This window comes from Nomascus leucogenys, chromosome 9 (assembly GCF_006542625.1).
Source record: "Nomascus leucogenys isolate Asia chromosome 9, Asia_NLE_v1, whole genome shotgun sequence".
NCBI lineage: Eukaryota > Metazoa > Chordata > Mammalia > Primates > Hylobatidae > Nomascus > Nomascus leucogenys.
In genome coordinates, this window is record NC_044389.1 from 103,055,911 (window position 1) to 103,082,059 (window position 26,149).

A 26,149-nucleotide genomic window follows, 5' to 3' on the forward strand; every position below is an offset into this window, starting at 1 on the left:
TGCTTTGAAACGCTTATGTAATTTTTTACATGAATTTTTTTAAGTCCTTAAGAGATATCAAATGGCTGCCAGTTTTCGTTATTTGCTCTAAGATTTCTGCTTTAGGTTGTTTAGAACAATCATATGGATGCAGCGTCAAGAATGGGTGGGGGGAGGGGGGTGGAGACCAGGTGGGAAGCCCCTGGAGTTGGCCTGCAGCCTCCTTACCAACGTGTCCTCCTCCTCCTGGCCCCCACCCGCCAGCAGGCCGAGCTCAGGGGCTTGTCAACAACATGGGAGGGGAGCTCGGGTCCCCTTACAGACCTACCCAATCCCAATTTACATTAAAGTTGAGCCCAGGAGGTCGAGACTGCAGTGAGCCGTAGTCGCGCCACTGCACTCCAGCCTGGGTGACAGAGTGAGACCTCATCTCTTAAAAAATTCCAAGTACAGTTCCCCCACCCCCGAGGATGCGTAAGCCCCTTTAAGTGAGAAGCACTGATACGGACCGGCGGTTTCCGCTGTGCAGCACATTAGGATCAGCTGGGAGCTGGACAGCACAGGCCACACCCCACACCAACCACTCGGAATCCCGGCGACTGCCCCAAGACAGCGGAACCTCTCCAGCCATGCCCACGTGCAGCCGCTTCCGAGGCCCGGAGCTCTAGAGGGAGCGGTGTCGGGGAGGAGCCTAACCATGGCCCGCGGCGCTGCGGTGGCTGCGGAGCCGGACCCGACAGGCATCGTCCCCGGCGCCCTAGGTCCCCGCTGCCCGTGTCGGATCTCTCAGTGTGCGCGTGCTGCCGAAGTAAGACGTCTCCAAAGCGCAGTGCGGGAAGGCCTGGCCGACGTCTTCTCGAGTGAAGGCGCCAAACGGGCCTGGCGAAGGGAAGGGGCGCCGGACACTGCCGAGGATCCGGGAGCACGCGCGCTCGCCCCCGGCCCCCCCCGCCCCGGCTCCTCGCGCTTGGGGCAGCGCCTGGCCTTGGAGCGCAGGCGCGCTGGCGCCGCTGCGGTTGGGGCGGGGGGGGGGGGTGTCGGCCGCCAGTGACGTCAGGACGCCGTGCGGGTTCCATACCCCCCCAAGCCCCGGCCCCCAAGTCCCGCGCGGGCCGGCCAGGGGCGGGGCGTCGGGCCAGCTGAGCTATCCCGTCAGACCGCGCCAGTTTGAATGAAAGCTCCACAAGATGGCGGCGGTCGGGGCCGAGGCGCGAGGAGGTGAGGCTGGTGCGCGGCCCCCTCGCCTTCCCTGTTCCCAGGCAAGCTCCCAAGGCCCGGGCGGCGGGGCCGTCCCGCGGGCCAGCCAGACGGCGACGTGGCGGTTCCCCGCCCGCCGCGACCCCAACTCTGGGACGCACGCTGAGGACGCCTACCCTCCCCCAGGCCGCTGACCCGCCTCCCTGCCCGGCCGGCTCCCGCCGCGGAGGTGGGCACTGTGCTAGCCTGGGGCCCTTCGGCTGCGGAGCGTGGCCTCTCCGCCCGCTCGTCCCGGCCCCCTCCGCGTCTCCCGTGGTGGCTTCGGGCGTCGAGGCCGGTCCCTGGGGCCGGGCTGCGACTGGCTCCTTTGTGGTGGTTCGAGCGCGGCGTGAGGCGTGCGCCCGGGCCTTTGAAGTGGGAGGCGGGAAGCGACGCCCGCCGGCGTGAACATGACCTTAATATCAGACGGGGAGAGGAAATCGGGGCACCTGTGTGCTAAGAAAGGGGATAAGCGAGGAATCACCCCCAAGGCGGACACGCTAGGAGGTTGAATGCCTCGTTGGAGAATCGCCCAGAAAGTGGGTATTTGAGGTTGCAGCCTCTGGCTTACGGTAACTCTTTCACCCACCGGGAGGTTGGTGTTATTTCTGTGGACGCTGGGGAATTGGGCACCGGGGAACTGGGCACCGAGCGCGCGTGGGTGTGGGCGTCGGGGTGTTTGGTGTCGCGCACGCTTTGAGAGCCTGGAACTTTTCCGTGCGTTCCGGAATGTAAAGGTGTTTTCAAGCTCGCCTCCTCTCCGCTGTGATTATGACCTCATTATCCCTGAATTTTTCTTCTTGGAGAACGTCAGGGGTTACTGTGAACTAGCGGAAGATGTTTGTGGTGGTCATGAACTATTTAATTTTGTCAGTGAAATCTTTTTCTGCATTACTGGAGACTGTCGAGAGATTGTCTTTTTTTTTAACCACGTGTTTGCAGTTTTTCATGTTCACTTTTTTTTTTTAATTCTCAAAGAGCATTTCCTTTGCGGGTTGTGTTTTGAATCCTCAACTAGATAAAAATGTTTAGGAAAAGCACACAAACACACCTTGGGTAGATACTCAAGAGGAACCTCCTTTATACATGATCCCCTTAATGAGGTCAACTTAACACAAAACGTCCCCTAGTTTTTGTAGATGGAAGGGACTTACGGGGTCATTTCTCTCCCATCACTGTCCTACCCCTAAACGACCACTACAAAGCAATCAGCCTCTCTTCCTCCACATTTTCTGGGGGAAAATACCTTTGTCTTTACTGCTTTAGGATGGAGTCGTTTGCAGCCAGTGAGATGGTAGAAGTTATGCTTAAGGGTTTCTGACAATGAAGTCTCTGTGTGAGGTGGGGAGGATGAGGGAAGGGTGCCGGAAAAGTTATTGCCGCTAACAAGTGTTCTCCCTTCCCTGCAATTACCTCAAAACACAAAAGGTGATCACAACTACCTTGGAGAGCTACCAAGTAAAGCTTGAGTTTACTGATAGATTTTGTTTGGTAACACCAGTTTTCTCCATTTTTTTCCAGTGAATCTGACAGCCAGAAAGATTGAGACCTCACTAAAGTCACATAGCTCGGCGACCGAGCGATGGGTAGGGCAGAGGACTTTTGATCCTGTCTAGTGCTTACCATGACACTAGCCCTAACACCAAGTTTGTTCCATTTTCCTAAATGTGTTAATTTACACTTTAAATTCAGTGTGGTAACATGCTGCTTACAGAAATTTGAGGGTCAAATCTTCTGCAGCACAATTAGTTTCTGGCTTCTGGAGGGTTGATGATGAGCATGTCTAATTTTCTTTGAGTTTAGTACATGGCTTATGTAAATTGAACACCGTTGTAAAAGTTTGGCTTTAAAAACAATACAGTCCATAAGTATTACAAAATATCGATATTCTCTCCATTTTTTTAATAACTGGAGTTTATTCAGCTTGGTGATAATATATTGCAGTATGGGTAAAATAATAAGTGGAATTAAAGCTTCATGCAACATTTCAAAGAGAAAAGTAACATATAATGAGTTTGTAACCGTAGAAATATATTTTAATTAGATTTCAGTTCGTTTTGTCCAGTTAAAAAAAATGAAAGTTACGTGTTCACAAATTATAAGATTGTTTTAAAGTATATTTTAGATATGTTTTTAAGAATAAGTGTCCCAGAGATTTACATTTTATTAAAATAGTGATTATGTAGAATACAATGAAAGTAAAAAACATTACCTCTGTTGACCTGCATCTGTATACAATCTTAAAGCTTACAGACATGAAACATTTTCAGGTGACTTAATGGAAATTAACTGATGTCAGTTAAACATAGTGGAATAGAAATCCATGAGAAAATCCAAGAACACCAATTTAACAAAATAGTTCCTTAATGTTTAACTTTTTCTTGAAGACATGTAACTGGTTTCTTGTCATAGGAATTTTTAGTCTAAAATTGCCAGTTGAAAGGTGGGGAATAGAGGTTTTAAGTTTCTCTTTTGTTTTAATTGAATAGCTATTTCATTAGTAAAGAATTCTATTTTCTTATTGTAGCTTGGTGTGTGCCTTGCCTAGTTTCACTTGATACTCTTCAGGAATTATGTAGAAAAGAAAAGCTCACATGTAAATCGATTGGAATCACCAAAAGGAATCTAAACAATTATGAGGTGGAATACTTGTGTGACTACAAGGTAGTAAAGGTAAGGCAAATATCTAGCCCCTTACAAGAGACCTAATCAGACCTAATCAGTATTTCATATTTCTGTAACATAAAAAGAACCTTAAAAGTAAGAAAAGCTCTTCTTAATGTTTAAAATTCTAAGGAATGATAAATTTATATGTCCTATCATCTGTGTTGCCAAATAGCATTGAGAGGATTTTGAAGCATAAAGTGTTCTTGCAGTAGAATATTTTCAGGTGCTCGTATCACTCTACATCCAACTCTTGATTATCTCCGTGTGGGTAACCAGAGCAAATGTTTGATCTCCAATTGTCTTTCGTTTTGTTCCTGGATCGTATTTCCCCACTATCACCTGAAATGAACCTACCGTTTCAAACCAATTTTAGTATTACTGACTCTCAAGAACATCACCATTTGCATTTCCTGCCATCTTGTCAAACTTCAGATTTAGTCAGGTTCTAGGTTATAATATAATGGCCTGGATTGCAAAGTCGTTTCCAGCTTTTGTTTAGTACCTTAGGACTTAAGCAAACTCGTTTCACTTCTCTAAGCCTTCCTTTATTGCTCTTAAAAAACGGCAGAGTTGTTCTCAAAAGATTTTTTGATCTAAACTTTGTATTTTTGAGTAATTCATCTGTCTGTAGCCTACTTCTCTTTCCAAGAACTGTTTTGGTCATTAATCTACCAAATCTATCAGAAAAGTGAATCGGGAATCCTGTTTAAGTCTTTATTTTCCTCCTTCATCTTCCATATTGAATCAGTCACTAAATCCCATTCTTTCAAGTTTTTTAGTATCACTGCCTTCCCTGCTCAGTGGGGTCTTATGCCCATGCATTTCACCTGCACTCTCAGCATCCTTCAGCCCCTGAAACAGCCCCAATCATCTGCCATCTCGGTTTACAAGCTATGGACTGACCAATCCAGCTGAGAATATTATACAATCATGCATATCAGCCCCATTATAACTTATGTCTGTTCTCACACTGCTCAGTTCTACCTGACAAGCTTTTTATCTTCCTTGCTTTTCCCATTCTTGTCAGCAGGTTTTCCAACTTGTATTACTTTTCTGGGTTTCTTACTCTACCCATTTCTCATTTTCTGCTGAAGACCTCCTACCTCAATGAAAAATAGGATCCTTCATGTGTAAACTCTCAGGTTACCTTCACCACCAGCTGTTCACGCTTATTCTTACTTCCAGAGGTGTCACCATTTTTCCTTTTTCTTCCTATCTACCCCCTCTAGGACTTTTTTTTTTTTTTTTTTAAAGGCCCAGAGTCTCACTCTTGTTGCCCAGGCTGGAATGCAGTGGTGCGATCTCGGCTCACTGCAACCTCCACCTCCTGGGTTCCAGCGATTCTCCTGTCTCAGCCTCCTGAGTAGCTGGGACCACAGGTGCCCGCCACCATGCCCAGCTAATTTTTGTATTTTTTAGTAGAGATGGGGTTTCACCATGTTGGCCAGGCTGGTCTCAAACTCCTGACCTCATGATCTGCCCGCCTTGGCCTCCCAAAGTGCTGGGATTACAGGCGTGAGCCGCTGCGCCCTGCTGGACTTTTTTTCTTCTCTGATGTCTTGTTTATATCAAGCTTTGTTTTTTTACTGATATATCTCAGTCAGTAAACATATTCAGATCTTCCCTAACCTTCAAAGATCTTTGGCCTTGCCTCTCCACTCATGCAAGTATTTTCTGTCTTTTTCTACTACTGCATGTCCCATTAATTTTTTTAACAGCTTTGTGGAGATACAATTCACATGCTATCATACAACTCACGTATTTAAAGTGTACAATTCAGATTTTGTAAACCGGGCACGGTGGCTCACGCCTGTAATCCTAGCACTTTGGGCCGCCAAGGTGGGCAGATCACTCAAGGTCAGGAGTTTGAGACCAGCCTGGCCAACATAGTGAAACCCTGTCTCTACTAAAAATACAAAAATTAGCCAGGCATGGTGGCGGGCTTCTGTAATCCCAGCTACTCGGGAGGCTGAGGCAGGAGAATTGCTTGAACTCCAGAGGTGGAGGTTGCAGTGAGTTGAGATCACCCCTCTGCACTCCAGCCTGGGCGACACAGCGAGACTCAGTCTCAAAAAAAAAAAAAAAAACCCCACAAATTTTCTAGTATACTTTAGGAGTCAGTTTTAGAACACTTTTCATTATCCCAAAAAGAAACACTAAACCCCTTAGCTACCACCCATTACCCCCAGACTTCCTCAGTTACCTTTCTACCTCAAGCCCTAGGGCAGCCACTACATCTGTCTGTCCATTTGCCTTTTTGGACATTTCATATAAAAGGAATCATACCATATGTGGTCCTTTGTGATTGGCCCCTTTCACTCAGCATGTTTTCAAGATTCATTCATGTTGTAAAATATATCAATGCTTCATTCCTTCTTATTGCCAAATAATATTTCATTGTATGGATATATCACATTTAACTTATTCATCACTTCATGGACATTTGAGTTGTTTCCATTTTGGGACTATTATAAATAATGCTGTTATGAACATTCGCCTACAGGGTTCTGTGTGGACATAAGTTTTTATGGTTCTTGGTTATATACCAAGGAGTGGAATTGCTGGGTCATATGGTGACTGTGTTTAACTGTTTGAGGAACTGCCAGACTCTTTTCCAAAGCACTGCATTTTACATTCCACCAGCAGTGTATGAGTTTCAGTTCTTCACATCCTGGCCAAAACATGATGTTATCTGACTTTTTGATGATAGTTGTCCTAGTGGGTTTGAAGTGGTATCCCATTGTGGTTTTGATTTGTATTTCTCTGACTAATGATACTGAGCATCTCCTGTGCCTATTGGTCATTTGTATATCTTTGGAGAAATGTCTATTCAGATCCTTTGTGCATTTAAAAAATTGGATTGTCTGTTTATTCTTGTAATCATTCTTCATATAGTCTGGATACAAATCCCTTATTAGTATGTGATTTGCAAAAATTTTTTCCCATTCTGTGAGTTGTCTTTCCACTTCCAATTAGCTTTTTAACCCACCTTATTCTGACTTGTGCCCCTCAGTGACCTTTTAGTTGTCAGATTTGAAGACCTTGCATCTTATTCAGCTTTTCCCCATTTATAACACTGTTGGCTGCCTTTTCCTCTTTGAAATTCTCGTCTATGGAGAGATTGCCTAGGTTTAACATTTGCCTCTTATTTATAAGTTGTGTGATCTTCAGCAAGTTACTTAGCCTTTCTGTCTTTCAGTTTCTTCATCTTTGAAACAAGGATCGTTATTGTACTATTCTCACAGGGTGTTACTAGCATTAAATGAGTTAATATAGATAGAATGCGTGGAACAAGGGCCAGCGTGGTAATTATACTGTATGAGCGCTTACTGTGATTATTGTTACCTGTATTCCTACTTCTTTTCCACCTGTTTTTCTTACTGTTCTTTCTGAACCTTCTTTACTATCTCTTATCCCTCCTCTGAAATGTTGATAGTCTTCAAGGCCTTGTTCTTGGCCCTCTTCTCACCTTGTAGTTGCTCTATAGGCAGCCTCTTTCCCAGTGCTTTCTACTTGTATGTGTTTGGCTCATCATTCAATCTTTCTGAGGCCTTGAGCCCTTTCTGGGCTTCATTGCGAACCGGATACCCTACAGGTATCCAAGTTCACATTCAAAACTGCACCTATTTTCCTCCTTCATACCTGAATTTTGCACTAGTGTTCCCTGTCTTGGTTAACAGAAACATAATTCTCACACCTAACCTCATGATTGCATATATCTTTAATTCTTCGTTTCTTTTTACTCTCTAAATCTAATGGGTTATCATATTATGTTATCTGCGTCTCTCTGTCGTTTCCTGTTCATTCCTGCTGTGCGTTCACAGAGAGAATTAGTTACTTACGGATCTGTGCTTACATTAAGGGGGCTACCAAGATTCTTGTATGGAATCCTGAGTGTTGTAGTTCAGTTTCAGATCATTTTTGGTGTTTAGTTTCTCCTTAGTCTTTCTCATCAGTTCATCCCTTTTCTTGCTTCAGAATAAGTGACCTTCCTTTGCTCGCTTATGTCCTCAGTACCCCACATACATCCCCCATTTCTTCTGCCTGGCACAGATATTGAATCTCTTAAGCCAGCATTACTTCAGCATACCTCTGCCTTTTTTCTTCTCTTTCTCTTTTACAAATTCAGAGTAGGTGAAGGATCTTATGACCTTGTCCTTTTCTTATGTGTCCACCTTCACTTAGCTCATGAAAGATGCTGTCTCAGTACCATAGTCCACCACGCCATTATAGTTGTTTCTTAAACCTAGCCCTGATTGCATTCAAGCCTTGCTTTAGACCTTTTCATGGTTCCCTATTTACCAGTCTCATCTGAGACACATTAGCATAGGACCAAGGTTCTTTATCATCTGGCCACCCGCCGCCTTTCCAGCCTCATCTCTTGTCATATATCCTATTTTCTGAAATTGAAATATTTATAGATCATTTCATTTAGCTAAGATGTACTGAGCACCTGTTATGAGCTAGGCACTTTTCTAAGCATTGGAAACATAGCTGAAGAACAGACACAGCTTACATTCTAATGCCTTGAACATATCATGCACTTTTGTGTCCCCTTTCCTCATCCATTTCCCTCTTCAGAATACTACCGTTTCTCTTCCCTGGATCGCAAAATCCTACACAGCCTGCACAGTTCAGTGCAAAAGTCACCAGCTATTGTAGAACCACTTGCCCTTCCTCACCTCCAGCAAAATTAGTTGATTTATGTTCAGGATTTACAAAGCACCATTCTTGCCATTACTCTAGAACTTGTCGCACTTTATGGTCTTGTTTGTATGAGATCTTCCCTGCTAAATCATCCACCATTTGAGGGCCAGGACTATGTCTCATTGTAGTCCCGGTACAGAACGGGTGTTTGGTCCGTGGTCATTGAATTGAGTTGTCTTTTGCTTCGGTCATGTTTCTAGGGCCTACATTCAGTATTAGACTAGGCCTTCCTAGCTTCATGCTTAGATGATAGTTGACTCGTATCTCCTGTTTCTTTTTCTCGTATACTTACTCAACAAATATTTGAGTTTCTTCTGTGTGCCAGGCACTGTGTTAGGCACTGGAAATAGAAAGATTAATAAGAAACTCCCTCACTATAAAGAACTCACAGCCTAGTGAGAAAGTTTGACAAATAAATAGCCCATTGCAGTGTAGATGTATAAAAAGTGCTGTGGCAAACATCGTTAGAAGATCTGTGGGAGGTGCTGCACCTTGGATAGGTCACAGAAAGCTTCCCAGAAGTGATGTCCAAATGGAGCCTGAAAAGGTGAGCATTGTAATTGACTAGGGCTTCTGTCTGGAGAATGAGGTGGTAGGAGATGGACGTGGGAAAGAATGAGAGGTGAGTGAAGGATTCTTCAGCCATCCTAAGGCAATGGGGAGTTAGTTGGCAGGTTCTAAAGAGAGTGACACATCAGGTTTGTAATTGAGAGAATTTTCTCTCTGCAAAAAAGGGGATTGATAGGGAAAGGAATAACACGTGCATGGCTGCATGTTCTGAACAGCTGTCATAGTAACCAGGCTAGAAACAATGGTGCTTGGACTAAAGTATTAACGATGGTAAGGAAAAGTAGGTGCGCGGTTCTTCTGTTTTTAAAAAAAAAAATAAGGATGTAAAATGTATGTCTGTGGTTTGTGGTCACAGGGTTTGGTGGGGGTCTGGTAGTGAGGGTGCCAGGTCTAGGAAAATACAAGTTTCTGACTTGGGCAGTGGTGTAGACAGTATTACTGTTCACCAGGAATACAGGAGTAGGAACTAGATTGGGTTTGGGGACCCATTTCCAGTGGTTTTAAGTTTTACTTAAAATGTACTGAACTTTCTTGAGTACTTTCAAAATGTACTTTCTTGAAGATATTTTAAGTGGAACTTAAACCAACTGGAAGTGGGGCTCAAATCAATAGTGAGATCTAACTAGAAACATAGATCCTAAAGTAATTGGCAAAAAGATAGAGAGGGAAGCCTTGGGAGTGAATGCAGTTTCCTGTTCATGAACTCAGCCAATATTTACTGGCCACCTACCATGTCCTGCACTAGGAATTGGGAATCTGAGCAATGAGTGATGTGAGGGTACAGTCCCTGATACTATGGAGTTTATCGTTCAGTGAGGGTAGAAATACCTTAAATACAGTTGGACAAAGTACTTACTGTAGTTGACGTAAGTGTTGATGTGACAGAAAGATCTCACTTATCCTGGAGAGACTGGGCAGGTATCCCTGAGGAGCTGATGTTTCAACTTAGTACTAAAGGAAGAAAGGGATACGTGGGAGGGATTTCGAGGCAGAAAACAGCCTGACTTCAAGGAGTAGAAAGAGGGCCTTCAAGGAATAGAGGGTGTGAGTGGAACAGAGCAAGTAGGAGGGAGCATGTGAGGCTGGCGGGATGGGCAGGCCCCAGAGTGTGCAGCTCCTCGTAGGCCGAGGAAAGGATTTTGGACTTCCTCTTAAGGGCGTAGAGAACCATTTAGTAGTTTTAAGCAGGGGAGCGGCGTGCTGAGATGTATGTGTTGAAAACATGACTCTGGCTGTTGTGCCCTGAATGGGTTGAGGGTGGCAAGAGGCGATTGCAGTAGCCCAAGCAAAGCAAATGTGAGCAGAAAACAAGGACTGAGGATGAGCCCTGAGGAGTAGGTGGGGACACTCATAGGAAGGACTGTCAGAGTGTGAGACACACTGGCAAGAGAGGTAGTCAGAAAATGGGAAGAGTTGGCCAGGCGCAGTGGCTCATGCCTGTAATCCCAGCACTTTGGGAGGCCGAGGCGGGCGGATCATGAGTTCAGGAGATTGAGACCATCCTGGCCAACATGGTGAAACCCCATCTCTACTAAAAATATAAAAATTAGCTTGGTGTGGTGGCGCTTGCCTGTAATTCTAGCTGCTCCGGAAGCTGAGGCATGAGAATCACTTGAACCCAGGAGGCGGAGGTTGCAGTGAGCCAAGTTCGTGTCACTGCACTCCAACCTGGTGACAGAGTGAGACTCGGTCTCAAAAAAAAAAAAAAGAAAGAAAATGGGAAGAGTAAATCATGGGAACCAGAGGAAAAGATGATGTCAGCAGGAGAGTATTAAACAGTAGGTCAGAGAACTGGAAAGAATCCACTGGATTTAGTAATGGAGGGTCACTGATGCCCTTAGAGCATCTCTGAGAAGAGCCAAAGGAATGAATTAAAGAATGAACCAGGCCGGGTGCAGTGGCTCACGCCTGTAATCCCTGCACTTTGGGAGGCTGAGGCGGGTGGATCACCTGAGGTCGGGTGTTTGAATCAGCCTGACCAACATGGAGAAACCCTGTCTCTACTAAAAATACAAAATTAGCTGTAAGCCCAGCTACTCGCGAGGCTGAGGCAGGAGAATCGCTTGAATCCGGGAGGCGGAGGTTGCAGTGACCTGAGATCGTGCCATTGCACTCCAGCCTGGGCAACAAGAGTGAAACTCCGTCTCAAAAAAAAAAAAAATTAACCGGAGGTAAGAAAGTAAGAGTCAAGTAGTATGGACAATTCTTCCATGAATCCTAGCTTTCAAGAAAACGAGAGGGCTACATGGGTATAAGGGTGTTTATAATTTTTTTCCAGTTTTTTTGAAAAGACCATTGTGATAGTAATTTTTTTTTAATTTTGAGGAGGTATTATGCATGTAGTTTTAAAAAGTGAATGTTATAAAAAGTCAGATACATTTACCCTGTGACCTAGTTTCAGTCTCTCACTCTTAGCAACTTAATATGTCTTTTAGAAATTCCCTACATATACAAGGGTTTATATCTCAGAGGAGGTTTAGTTTTATTTTGCTTTTTAAAAATTGAGCCTGTTTAAATGCCAGTGAGAACCAGCAGAGAGAGATACTGAAGAGACAAGAAGAATTGACCGAGGAAGTGCGTCTCTCTTTTCATGTCTGCATCCACCTTCTCTCTAGCTCCATGACCATGGAAGGCTGGAAGTTAAGGCGGTTAATGCCTGGTGGTTTCCATTTTCTCTTTGCATTCGTAACAAAGGTCATACATCACTGAAAATAACACAGGAGGTAGGGGTGGGAACCTTGAGCAAAGTGGAAGAGGTCTGAAATAGCCAACTTGAGAAATGGAAAAAATTCTGTGGGGGGAGGAAAAAGGGTTGTTACTACTATGAATTCATGTCAAGGGTCAAGTTGAACTTAAAGGGTGTTAATTGTAGTAGTATTGAATCTCAATGCAAGGTGATTTTTCTGCAGCATTATTGTTGCTGCATCACCCCTTCATACAGAATAATTTCTGACAAAACTATGGGTATTTAAGATAGTTCAGTTAAGAACAAGATCCTCTGTACACATTGATGGACATGCACATAGCTTAGTAAGCTGAGCAATAAATATTGCCTATAGCTTTGGTTTCTTGAAGTATACAGGTACTTTTGTGTTTCGAGAACCACCTCTATACGGCGTGGCACAAATTAACAATAGTCCACATCTGACAATGGAGTGATATTGCTAAAACACTGACTGAACCTAGAGTGGTTAAGAACTAGAGTAACATAGAAATCATTATACTACAACCAGTATTTGAGAGATCAGGAAAACAGAGCTCTAAGAAAATACTTTAACAATGTCATGTGGCTCACTTTTTTCAATTCTGGGTCTCTAACCCAGTTATCACAATTCCTACTCTTACTGGCATGAAAATTCAGTGATTTTCCATTGACTGTAATAGTTCTCAGACTATGCTCCCATGGAACCACTGGTGTTTTCATAATCAAATTCCAGTTATTTATTTAGAGACGGTCTCACTCTGTTGCCCAAGCTGGAGTGCAGTAGCCTGGTCTTGGTTCACTGCAGCCTTGACATCCCAGGCTCAAGCGATCCTCCCATCTCTCAGCCTCCTGAGCAGCCTCCTGAGCAGCCTCCAGGCATGTGCCACCACATGCTGCTAATTTGTACAGACAAGGTCTCACTATATTGTCCAGGCTGGTCTCCAACTCCTGGGCTCAAGCAATCCTCCTGCCTCAGCCTCCCAGAGTGAGCCACTGTGCCCAGCCAGATCCAGGTTATTTTAACACTGATATTGAATATGATGATTATTTCAAAATTGGCAGAAAAAATTAGCTAGTGGAAAGACAAATTTTTTTTGTTCTTTGTCTTCCCATATGTTTCTTTTAAAGTTTTGGTGTTTGCTGCCACTCGTTGGCTATAGACAGCAGGTGACAAATATTGAGAAGCCATGAATTGCTACCTCCAAGTTTATCAGCTTGTATTTCCTTTAAGAATTCATACAGTTATTGTTGTGATTTCTATATTACATACCTTTTGGTACTCCCATTTTTTTGTTATACGTTCAGAAACAGTCACAGCCTAAGGTACGGTGGGCAGTTGTGCTCATTTGGGGGCTATAAAGAATAAGATTCCATCCCTTCCCACAAATAACTTAAGAGTTTAAATTGGAAATTGGAACAAAAAGGAGTTGGTGGTGATCAGTTCTTCTTGGGTATGAGAGACAGGAAAGACTTCATAGAAGAGGTGATATTTACGCTGTTTTAAAAGATGAGAGGAGCATTCATTGGACCAGTGGGAAAGGCCCTCCTAATTAGGGAGAACTTTGTGAACAAAGCAGCAGGGGCATCAAAAGGCCTGGCAAGTTGTTCATTGTGGCTAGTGTGTGTTGGGTGAATGGGGCCATGATGGAAGATGGAGCCAGAGAGGCATCAGGGAACAGTTCCAGAGTGGCTTGCTTTCTGAAAAGAGGAACTTTGAACTTTGTTCCCTAGGCAGGGTGGAAACCATTAACAGGTTTTAAGCAAAATAACAACAGGATAACTGGTTCTGTGGGTTTTTTGTTTTTACAAAAAAACTCCATAGTAAAGAAGGATAGAGTGATTGAAGCTGTAAGTCTGGAGTAGGGAAACCAGTTGGAAGATTAATGTTTAAGAATGCAGGCAAGAATTGAGGGCCTGAAGTGACTAACCCTATAGAACTAGAGATGGACAGGAAGAAGTCCATCTCTAAAGAAACTTGGTGATGATTGGATTGAGAAGAAGGAATTGAGATAACCTGGTTTCTGGCTTGTGTGAGTAGGTGGACAGGTAAGATTCACCATGATAAGGAATAAAGAAATAATCTGATGTGGAAGGACAGTGGTGAGTTCCATGTGGATAGGTTGCTTTAAGAGGCATCCGGTAGGCTGTTGGATATATTGGGCTGCAGATAAAACTTGGAGAGTCATCAGCATATAATTATTAGTTAAAACTGTGGGGTGATGAGGTTGTCCAAAGAAACCATTTATAGTAGGAATTCTCTAAACCCAGAATCTAAATATCCTGAAATTACCCAAAATGTTTTATATGTGGTTTTTGTTAGAGAAAGGTCCAACGCTTTCATCAGATTCTCCAAAGGGATAAACATGTTCATCTGAAAAGGGATGCCAGACAGGGTCCTGAGTGTCTCCATCGTGTAAGTGATGGGCAGGGGAAGCAGTCTCAGCAAGGAAAATACAGAGGAGCAAGAAGGAAGTCTGAGAAATGGTTAGGGGGTGGCTGCCGCCTTACAGAGGTCAAATAAGAGGAGGGCTGAAGAGTCCGTGGGTTTGGCAATTAGTAGATTTGTAAAATTGCTCCTTAACTAACAAGATGGTGTTAAATGTACTTCATGAAGCTCCCCCAGAGGCACCATGGTTTCTGAGAACTTTAAGAACCACTGGGCTACAATAAAATTCAAGTGTCTCAGCCAAGTAAGTGTTATGGTTGTCTAAAATTTGTTCTTGCCTTACTATTACAAGTTTTAGCTTGTTTCAACATTCCGAACCTTAAAGCTAGACAGATCCATCTCTTCGCTATTTTTTGGATACTTCATGCCAATCTTAGCTCCCAGCTTTTGCCCATGTTTTTCATCCTGCCATGTTCCCTACTTAATCACTGCTCTCCTTCAGAGTGTAGTGTGTACTGCTTTCTGTCTTCCTTTTTCTCATTGTCTGAGCTGTATTGATTTCCCTCTATATTCTGGTGATAATGCCTTAGGTTGCTACTTATTTCACATTACTGCTGCCTTTTCCCTATGAGGTTTTACTCCTAAAGGCTAGTAATATATTTCCCCATACTCCCTAGTGACCAAACGTTCATATACTTATTATAGATCCTAAAATATTTGAATGACTTTAACTGACACCTAAGATAGTTGGGGGAAATGTCTTTTTTTTTTTGGAGACGGGGTCTCGCACTGTCATTCGAACTGGGCTGGAGTGCAGTGGCTTGATCTCAGCTCACTGCAACCTCCGCCTCCCAGATTCAAGCAATTCTGCCTCAGCCTCCCGAGTAGCTGGGATTACAGGTGCCCACCCACCACCATGCCCAGCTAATTTTTTGTATTTTTAGTAGAGATGGGATTTCACCATGTTGGCCAGGCTGTTCTCGAACTCCTGACCTCATGATTCACCTGCCTCGGCCGGGAAATGTCTTTAAGAAAAAATTCATATGATGTATTCCAAATTACCTAGGAGTGATTTATGGATCATTTTTGCCACTGGGATTCCATTTCTATAGGTAATCAAGAGTTGATTACATATCAGAGTAAGATGTTGATATAATAAGCTTATGAACTTTTTGGCCTTTATTTGGCATTTTAGCTTATTGAATTTGTTTCTTAAAGTGGTTTTCTGTGTAAAATTATTTGTCAAAGTGGAAAAATCTTTTTTGGATTTTAAAAATAAAATATGCTTATAAAAGTCAAGACTACCAAGTTGAAACAAAATCTTACTAATATTTCTATACTAGTCTGCTATAAGCATTCATGTTTTATAAGCCTATTTCTTGTTCATAAATTCAAGTAGGTACCAATGTGATTAGCATTACAAAACTTGGTCATTTAAAATGCAAGTGATTCATCTAAGATTAAATACAATTAATTATTTTGGAAATAACTTCAGTGGCAGATGTTTTTAGTGTTCCTGGATGATTTAACCATTGACTTAAAGCCACCATTTCTATTTCTTTGATTGTTTGCTGGGAACATTTGGCATAACCCAGGGCTATGGTAGGAAAAACTGTAGCCAAAAAAAAGAAAAAGAGGACCAGGGTTGCATTGCTTTATTCTAACATCTGAAAAATTTAAAATGTTTAGAGTTAAGGGGAGTAGAAAAGTTAGATGCTGCCAATTGGATCTCATATCTGCTAGAGTGTGAACAGATACCCACTAACAGCAGTCCTGAATTGTAGCAGTCACCTGAAAGGAGGAAGAAATCCTTAGGCCTTAGTGGGGCTCAATTTGACAAACACTAAAATGTACATCTAGGCTTTTTTTTTTTTTCCTGGAACCGCAATATATATTTCCACAGAATTACAGTTTTTGTGCATATCTGCACACCATGTAATCACATTTTTTAAGAGAAGAAAACTTTTAACCAATTTTCAAAAGAAAGCAAAGTTTTTAATTCACAAGGATTACTGCTTGTTGAATAGAATATAATGAAACAAAACATTAAGATGCAGATAGTGGGGATAAAATAAGCCCACTCCTGGGTGGGTGCCTGGTTCCCGCACAGCTGCCTCATGGTGTCCCTCAGCCCAATTTGTGCCTCAGCAACATGGCAGATATCAATCATATGGCTTAGACCTTTTGTCATTAATGCATTATGACTGTTAAAACAACTGTCATGGACATCTGTACTTTATAATAAAAACTTTCTTAAAATTTTCAGGGAAAAGCAGTTATTTCAATTAACAAGATTTTTCAGTATCTATGACTTAAAATGATAATGTAACTGTCCAATGCAGTTTAATCACCTTTTTATTTTAGAAGACATTTTATGATCTAATGTTACCCCTTGGGCATGTGGCTATATATTTCAGAAGAAAAAAAAATTACTGAGACTTTACTTCAAAATTTGTTAGACACACTTAACTGTGTTTTTTATCTTTTATTTTTTACTTTTTTTTTTTTTTTTTTTTTTTGACCTGGAGTCTCGCTCTTTTGCCCAGGCTGGAGTGCAGTGGCACAGTCTTGGCTCACTGCAACCTCCTCCTCCTGGGTTCAGGCGATTCTCCTGCCGCAGCCTCCCAAGTAGCTGGGATTACAGGTGCCTGCCACCACACCTGGCTAATTTTTTGTATTTTTAGTAGACAGGGTTTTGCCATGTTGGCCAGGCTGGTCTTGAACTCCTGGCCCCAAGTGATTCACCCACCTCTGCCTCCCAAAGTGCTGGGATTACAGGCGTGAGCCACCGCGCCCAGCCTGAACTGCCTTTTTAAAAAGAAACTTAAACGTGGCATTGCCTTATTTTAAGGGAGGAAAACATAGTCACTGGAGTGAAAAGACAAGATACCATGGTGCCTTGTTGCCAAGGCATCATGACCAACAACAGTCTGAGGGATAAATTAGAATAGTTGCTCTTAGGTGGCTTGAGTGCCTGCTACCTAATCCAGTCATGGGTGAGTCTAAATAAAATCAGCATTCTCTAGAAGAGAGCTGTCCAATAGAAATGTAATGCAAGCTGCAGATGCCATTCAACATCTACTAATCACATTGAACAAAGTAAAAAGAAACAGCTGAAATTGCTTTCAAGAATATATTTGATCCAATATATCCAAAGTATTATTTCAACCTGTAATCAAGATTTTTTTAAAGTTAGAGATACTTAATGTCCTTTTTTTTGTATAATACAAAGTCTTCAAAATTCAGTGTGGTTTTTTTTTTGTTTTTTTGTTTGTTTTGTTTGTTTGAGACTGAGTCTTGCACTCTGTCGCCCAGGCTGGAGTGCAGTGGTGCAATCTCGGCTTACTGCAACCTCTGCCTCCCAGGTTCAAGCAATTCTCATGCCTCAGCCTCCCCAGTACTGGGATTACAGGCGTGCACCACCACACCCAGCTAATTTTTGTGTTTTTAGTAAAGATGGAGTTTTCCCATGTTGCCCAGGCTGGTCTCCAACTCCTGGGCTCAAGCGATCCACCCACCTTGGCCTCCCAAAGTGCTGGGATTACAGGCATGAGCCACCATGCCCAGCCTCAGTGTGTATTATATTTTAAGCATATCTCAATTCAGATTGGCCACATTTCAAGTTTTTAGTAGCTATATGTGGCTAGTAATAACTGTATTGGACAGTTCATCTCTAGAACATCTAGAGAATGTGTGCCCATGATGTTGAGAAATGAGTTCCCTCGTGTCTGGTGTATGATATTAAGTTATGGATGTTAAGAATGCCTGAATCTATTGCTGGCCAAGTAAGCCACTAACCTAGGTCATAAAGAGTTAGCTTTGGGACCATCTATTTCCATGATCAAAATAAATACATCTGGGTTTAACCTAAATCACCATTGAGTAACATAGTCATCAGTTTCAGTACCTTTGTCTTTTTCCAGGTAAAACTCTTTAGCCTCTTATCAAACATGTTATGCCACATCTTAATTCCATATTTTATGTAATATAAGGAAAAATAGTTTCATTTGTATGATTTATACTTCATGTGTTAGGAACCTGTGACTACATGTTCTGAACTGTTAGTAAGAAAAATGGTAATGGATACCTTAACTCTTTAAGATTTTTAATTATTTTTGGTAAAACTGGGAAATAGCCATCTGATTTGCATTTTTTCTTTTGTATTTTAAGGATATGGAATATTATCTTGTAAAATGGAAAGGATGGCCAGATTCTACAAATACTTGGGAACCTTTGCAAAATCTGAAGTGCCCGTTACTGCTTCAGCAATTCTCTAATGACAAGCATAATTATTTATCTCAGGTAAAGAAAGGCAAAGCAATAACTCCAAAAGACAATAACAAAACTTTGAAACCTGCCATTGCTGAGTACATTGTGAAGAAGGCTAAACAAAGGATAGCTCTGCAGAGATGGCAAGATGAACTCAACAGAAGGAAGAATCATAAAGGAATGATATTTGTTGAAAATACTGTTGATTTAGAGGGCCCACCTTCAGACTTCTATTACATTAACGAATACAAACCAGCTCCTGGAATCAGCTTAGTCAATGAAGCTACCTTTGGTTGTTCATGCACAGATTGCTTCTTTCAAAAATGTTGTCCTGCTGAAGCTGGAGTTCTTTTGGCTTATAATAAAAACCAACAAATTAAAATCCCACCTGGTACTCCCATCTATGAATGCAACTCAAGGTGTCAATGTGGACCTGATTGTCCCAATAGGATTGTACAAAAAGGCACACAGTATTCGCTTTGCATCTTTCGAACTAGCAATGGACGTGGCTGGGGTGTAAAGACCCTTGTGAAGATTAAAAGAATGCGTTTTGTCATGGAATATGTTGGAGAGGTATGTTTAATTTGCCACATAGTAAATGATGGGCATGTAAGGTTTATACTTTTGGAAAATTACCTTTTTATCTCTTTAACAGATACTTGGTACATTTTGATATTTTCATTTGCAGATATGTAGAAATTCAGATTTAGGAGAGTTCACTGGCATATTTAGAAATAAAAAACTTTTATATGAACAAAAAATACATGTTAAATCGATATAGTCATCTTTCAACAAAGACACATTCCTATTAGTCAAACCTAGCATTTGTAAAATTTAAAATATGACAACTATTTTTACCCAGAAGTCCTAAGAGGAAACTCAGATGTAACACATGCTCTTTGAAACTTGAAAGTTTTAATTTACTTCATCTATTTGGCCAAATATGATTAAATGTAGTTGGCAGAACTCTATTTTGGATCAACATGAAAGACACTATATTTGAGTATTGTAAAATATACACAAGCATTTATTGCATCCATAAGAAAATTAGGCTCTGTGCATCTGTAACTTACTTTTGAACTGTGAAGACGATTCTCAAAACTACCATACAAATACTAGCAAATGTATTTGTATACAAATCATATATGTGTGTGTGTGTGTGTATATATATATATATAAATGTAAAAAGTATTTGCCATGTGTCACATACTATTCTAAGCACTTGATGTATTAATTCGCTAATCCTCTCCAAAACTCAGTGAGGTAGTACTATTTTTTGTTGTTGTTGTTGTTGTTGGTTTTTTTTTGTTTTGTTTTTTTTTTTTTTGGAGATGTAGTACTGTTATGTCCATTATTATAGAGAAAGTGAGCACCTTGCCCAAGGTCACACAGGTCACATAGTAATAAGAACCAAGATTCAAAGCTCTAAAATCAGTAGTCTTCACCATGGCATCACACTGCTTCAAACTGAAGGATAGGTTGAGCTGTGACTAGAAAGACACGAGCATGGCTACATATCTGGAGTTGTCAACTCTGGATTTTTTAGTTGGAATTGGGTCACCTATAATTGTCTGTATTCATCTAGAATTCTGAAACTAAATTAGGTGTCTGTTTTCTTATACTTTTAGACGGTGGTAGATTATTATAAATTATTCAGTACACAAGATCTTGTATAATCAAATTATTCTTTTTGTTAACCAAAATTTTTTAAGTTGCATTCTTAATGAGTGCAGCAGCCAAATTTGGTTGGTAACATAAAGTACTTTAGACACTTTTGGTTTCTTATGCTGAGCGTGTCATAAAACTGTGTTCTTAAGAGCAGAACTGTAGATGACAATCTTAGACTTACAGAATTGCATGAAAATAACGTATTATACAAAAACAAAACCTTCCATTCCAAAGTTAACATAGCTTCTCCCCTGTATTTTTAACAATTTTCCATTTGTAACCGCATATATGTAAGTTACAGGAAAAATGTGCCTGGATCATATTTAGAGCATATACTTGCAGATTTAGTCCTTAACATTCAGTAGTGTCCTGTAGAGAGCTATAGTTGTATAGCTTTTTGAACATCCTAATTATAATGAAAGTAATGCAGTGTTTCAATTTACTGCTCAAATCCTGTTTAAAAAGTCATAAATCAACCAGGTACAGTTAATCCCAGCACTTGGGGAGGTCAAGGCTGGAGGCTCACTTGAGCCCAGGAGTTCCAAACCAGTGTGGGCAACATAGTGAGACCCCACATCTCTACAAAAACTAAATCATTAGCTGGGTGTGGCGGTATGCACCTGTGATCCAGCTATTCAGGAGGCTGAGGCAGGAAGATCACTTGATCCCAGGAGTTAAAGGATGCAAGGAGTCATGATGGCACCACCGCATTCTAGCCTGAGTGACAGAGCGAGACCCTGTTTTAAAAAAAAAAAAAGTCATCAATCTTTTGCATTATCATTTTTCTTCCCCTCATTGTCCCATCTCTTTGCATCTGAGTCTTAGTTTGTGTGAATGTTTGCTTTGATGACACTTGAATTTCTTACTTTTTAAATGTTTGTAGGTATTCGCATATTAGTAAATATGTAGATGAATGCTTCTTTAGTTCAGTAGCGACATAATATAGTTTTTTCTGTTTAGGTAATCACAAGTGAAGAAGCTGAAAGACGGGGACAGTTCTATGACAACAAGGGAATCACGTATCTCTTTGATCTGGACTATGAATCTGATGAATTCACAGTGGATGCGGCTCGATACGGCAATGTGTCTCATTTTGTGAATCACAGCGTAAGAAGACATACGTAAATTTTAGACACGACTAACAATTCAACCTAGTACTAGTTTCCATAGCTAAAGAATAATTCCCTTTAAACTACATATCCTTTTAACATTTCCAAAATGTGTATTTTATAATGAGGGCAGCTTCTGTTAAGTTATGGTATTATTGCTTAAGTTATGGTATTATTGCTGTATTAGGAAAATTAAACATTGAGGTGCCTACCAAATATTAATAGCATGTATTTTACAAGAGTCTTTTACATACATTACTTCATTTAAACTTTCTAGTAACTTTGTACGGTAGGTATTATTTTCATATTACAATGAGCAGAGCAATTGAGGTAAAATGTCCAAGAATTACACAGAACTGTGTCTTAATAGAAGTTAACACCACTAAATTTTAGGATGTACAACTGAAAGTAAATGTATTTTCTTAAAATGTAAACGTTAACTTTTTATAAAATTTAAAGATTTGTAGAGTATTTATGTAGGGCTATTTTTCTAAATTATAAATTAGTAATCTTCCTTTTAATGTCTGAAAGCTCTTAGAATACAGCTGGAACTTAACTGCAGAATTCTGGACTCTATAAATAATTTCCAAAAATTAGGGAAGTTAATAATTTTGGGTTACCTACTAAGTACCAAGTGGATAGTAAAACATTAGGCTTGTTAGGCTGACATTATCTACATTTTGTGGATAATAAGGACAGTGTGTGTCACAAAGTTATATAGCTGAACATATAAAGGAAGTAGACCATGTTAAACTTTTGATGGATTTCATAGTAAGAAATTGGTGTATGATTAGCAGAGACCTTCTGGTCCCTTGTTTGTTGATTAAACATTGAAGAATTTTTTTCTTAATGATAAATTCGAGATACTCTCAAAATAGAGATATTCTATCCAGGACCATTAAACAGTTTTGATTCCTTAGTATGACTCACTACATCTTTTTTCTTGCATATTCCGTAAGTTACTGTAGTATTCTCAAAACATTGAAGAGTTTGGACCAAAAGTTAAAGTGGTGAAACTCCATGCAGTGTAAAATTTGACTTCTGTAGTGCAGATTTGATTTTTTAAAACACAGTTATTCTAGTTCTTTATATGCCTTACTGAAATAGTTACCGGTGAAATAATAATGTTATCTGGGATTTGCATTGAAATTCTCCAGGAAAAAAAAAAAGTTGGGACTAGATGAATAAGATTGGCAGGCATGTTACTAATTGTTGAAGCTGTATAGTGGATACATAGGGATTTCTTATTTTCTCTATTTTATACTTGTCTGAAGTTTTTATAAGGAAGAACAATCTTTTAAGACCTCTAAGCAATAAGCAACTTAATTTCCAGTGGAACTTAAACTAAATCTCTAGGAAAGTAAACATTTTATATGGCATATAGAAGGGCTTGTTCACACCATTTGTACTTAAATGGGTTCTAATGTTCCTTTTTAGTGTGACCCAAATCTTCAGGTGTTCAATGTTTTCATTGATAACCTCGATACTCGTCTTCCCCGAATAGCATTGTTTTCCACAAGAACCATAAATGCTGGAGAAGAGCTGACTTTTGATTATCAAATGAAAGGTATGCTTTTCAAGTATAGTTTCATTGGTGTCAGTTTCAATATGAAGAATCAAATCAGACTAGGAAGAGACCTTAGATATCTGAACCAAACTAATATTAAAGATGAAAAGTTGAGTCACCAAGTTTGTCATCCTAAGATCCAAAGCTAATCCAACAGCTAATACTAGAACCCAGGTCTGCCTGAGCTTCACCTGAGGAATGGTTCTACATCGTGTATTTTCAGAACTTCTGTTTTGGAAACTTATTTATTATAGCATCTTAATACTGTACTACTTGCATTTTTTTTTTTTTTTTTAATTGTGGGCTAAGCATGGTGGCTCCTGCCTGTAATCCCAGCACTTTGGCCTTGAGCCCAGGAATTCAAGACCAGCCTGGGCAACATGGTGAAACCCTGTCTCTACAAAATATGAAAAAACTAGCCGGGCGTGGTGGCGTGTGCCTGTAGTCACAGCTACTCGGGAGGCTGAGGTGGGAGGATGGCTTGAAACAGGGAGGTTGAGGCTACAGTTGAGCTGTGAATAGCACCACTGCACTCCAGCCTGGACAACAGAGACCCTGTCTGGAGAAAAAAAACTATAAGCCTACATTTTTGAATTTTTACTGAGAGATGTATATTCAAAAGATTGAAAATATGATTTAAATCACATACAAATTTATTCTATTCCTACTTGAACCTGGCTTTTAAAAAGAACATTTAATTCTATTTGCTTTATTGTGACAATATAAATGTTTTCTTTCCTTTAAGAATGATGGCCTTTACATATTGTCATTGCTTAACCTCTTACATACTGTGCTTTTATATACGGTGTGAAATGAATATGTATTAGATATTCCCAGTAAGTTTCATCATTTCAGAAATCCTTTCTCGCAAATATGGGCTAATAACATAAACTTTACCTATTAATTAACCCACACTATCCTTTCAAGACAATTCATTATGATTTGACTCTGAATATTAACATTTATTTGTAAATATTTCAAAGGAAACTAACTACATTTCCTTGGGAGTTAACTTACTCTAAGGGTCTTGACCATGTAAGTACCCTCTAACACTAATAATAAAACTAATATAATAGAAAATTTGAAATTTATTCTAAATTGTCTTAACTCTTTTTCTCCTGTATTTCTTTTTCTGTGTCTTCAGGTTCTGGAGATGTCTCTTCAGATTCTATTGACCACAGCCCAGCCAAAAAGAGGGTCAGAACAGTATGTAAATGTGGAGCTGTGACTTGCAGAGGTTACCTCAACTGAACTTTTTCAGGAAATAGAGCTGAGGATTATAATTTTTTTTTCCTAATGTTAACATTTTTAAAAATACATATTTGGGACTCTTATTATCAAGGTTCTACCTATGTTAATTTACAATTCATGTTTCAAGACATTTGCCAAATGTATTACCGATGCCTCTGAAGAGAGGGTCACTGGGTATCATAGACTGATTTGAAGTCGACATATTTATAGTGCTTAGAGACCAAACTAATGGAAGGCAGACTATTTACAGCTTAGTATATGTGTACTTAAGTCTATGTGAACAGAGAAATGCCTCCCGTAGTGTTTGAAAGTGTTAAGCTGATAATCTAATTAACAATTGCTGAGAGATCAAACATGCAACTTGCCATACACCTCAGATTCGGAGAAACAGTTAATTTGGGCAAATCTACACTACAGTTCTGTTTTTGCTACTCTGTTGTCATTCCTGTTTAATACTCACTGTACTTGTATTTGAGACAAATAGGTGATACTGAATTTTATACTGTTTTCTACTTTTTCATTAAAACATTGGCATCTCAATGACAAATTTAAGGTATAAAATTAAATGTAAAAATTAATTTCAGCTCCATTTCATATTTTGAAGCAATCTAGACTGTTGTGATGAGTGTATGTCTGAACCTGTAATTCTTAAAAGACTTTTTAATCTAGAAGAAAAATCTCCGAAGAGCTCTCTCTAGAAGTCCAGAATGGCTGGCCATTATGCTTCTTTGAAAGGACAGGATAATGGGACCAGGACGGTTTTTTGGAGTACCAAGCAAGGGGAATGGAGCACTTTAAGGGCGCCTCTTAGTGACATGAATTGGAAATCTGTGTCGAGTACCTGTGGTCTAAACAGTAAAACAAGCTGCTTGGAGAGCAGCTGTACCTAATGATACTGTAATGTACATTAACATTACAGCCTCTCAATTTCAGGCAGATGTAACAGTTCCTTTCCACCAGATTTAATTATTTTTATATTTCCTGCAGGTTCTTCTTAAAAAGTAATCTATATTTTTGAACTGATACTTGTTTTATACATAAATTTTTTTTAGATGTGATAAAGCTAAACTTGGCCAAAGTGTGTGCCTGAATTATTAGACCTTTTTATTAGTCAACCTACGAAGACTAAAATAGAATATATTAGTTTTCAAGGGGGTGGGAGGGTTCCAACATAGTATCGAATCTCAATCAGGAAAAACTATGCTTTCATGTCTGATTCTGAGATTTCTAATTGTGTTGTCGAAAATGATAAATGCAGCAAATCTAGCTTTCAGTATTCCTAATTTTTACCTAAGCTCATTGCTCCAGGCTTTGATTACCTAAAATAAGCTTGGGTAAAATTGAACCAACTTCAAGAATGCAGCACTTCTTAATCTTTAGCTCTTTCTTGGGAGAAGCTAGACTTTATTCATTATATTGCTATGACAACTTCACTTTTTCATAATATATAGGATAAATTGTTTACATGTTTGGACCCTCAGAGTCTGTTAACCAAAATTGCAGAATGGGGGCCAGGCGTGTGTGGTGGCTCACACCTGCGATCCCAGCACTTTGGGAGGCTGAGGTAGGAGGATCACCTGAGGTCAGGAGTTCAAGACCAGCCTGGCCATCATGGTGAAACCCTGTCTCTACTGAAAATACAAAAATTAGCCGGGCGTGGTGGCACACGCCTGTAGTCCCAGCTACTCAGGAGGCTGAGGCAGGAGAATTACTTGAACCCAGGAGGCGGAGGTTGCAGTGAGCCAAGATCATACCACTGCACTCCAGCCTGGGTGACACAGTAAGACTCTGTCTCAAAAAAAAAAAAACCACAGAAACAAAAAAAATTTTTTTTTTTTTTTTTGCAGTGTGTGTCAAGAAAAAATACTTTCTTAACGGCATTTGTGTTTTAAGAAAAATCAGTCACGTAGTGTCAGTGTTAAGAAAGGGTCATAGGTTTGCAGGTTGCCCCCAGTGGCCATACTTTGAATTGTGATTCTCACGGGTTTAAAGATGTGATTTTTAAAAAATCAGTGTTTTACCATCTAGTTATTTGA

At 40.5% G+C, this 26,149-nt stretch overlaps 2 protein-coding genes across 5 annotated transcripts in view; one reads left to right on the forward strand and one right to left on the reverse strand.

Annotated features, from left to right (window-relative positions):
• Window positions 1-1,042: 1,042 nt before the first annotated feature.
• SUV39H2 (suppressor of variegation 3-9 homolog 2) lies at window positions 1,043-25,908 on the forward strand. 4 transcript variants are annotated; one of them, XM_003257639.1, is made up of 6 exons: window positions 1,043-1,197; window positions 3,743-3,888; window positions 18,420-19,091; window positions 21,147-21,293; window positions 22,733-22,862; window positions 24,007-25,908. In XM_003257639.1, exons 1-6 carry the CDS (start codon window positions 1,167-1,169, stop codon window positions 24,111-24,113), a joined length of 1,233 nt encoding a protein of 410 aa, XP_003257687.1. In that variant the 5' UTR covers window positions 1,043-1,166; the 3' UTR covers window positions 24,114-25,908. The 4 variants fall into 4 exon arrangements, with proteins under 4 accessions (XP_003257687.1, XP_003257688.1, XP_003257690.1 ...); XM_003257640.2 differs by lacking the exon at window positions 3,743-3,888 and having other exon boundaries at window positions 1,058-1,197; XM_003257642.1 differs by lacking the exon at window positions 3,743-3,888 and having other exon boundaries at window positions 1,178-1,405.
• DCLRE1C (DNA cross-link repair 1C) overlaps window positions 20,819-26,149 on the reverse strand; it is a 55,397-nt gene continuing 50,066 nt past the window's right edge. Inside the window, exon 15 of the mRNA XM_030818404.1 lies at window positions 20,819-20,923. Coding sequence (XP_030674264.1) covers window positions 20,861-20,923 — 63 coding nt within the window. The 3' untranslated portion in view covers window positions 20,819-20,860. The remainder of the gene's footprint in view (window positions 20,924-26,149) is intronic.

Bases quoted from the DNA above. Each gene is read 5' to 3' on its own strand.
- SUV39H2 (XM_003257639.1), top strand. From the start codon at position 1,167: ATGGCGGCGGTCGGGGCCGAGGCGCGAGGAG. The intron at 19,092-21,146 runs GTATGTTTAATT...TTTTCTGTTTAG, and splicing joins TCATGGAATATGTTGGAGAG to GTAATCACAAGTGAAGAAGC. The intron at 22,863-24,006 runs GTATGCTTTTCA...CTGTGTCTTCAG, and splicing joins TTTTGATTATCAAATGAAAG to GTTCTGGAGATGTCTCTTCA.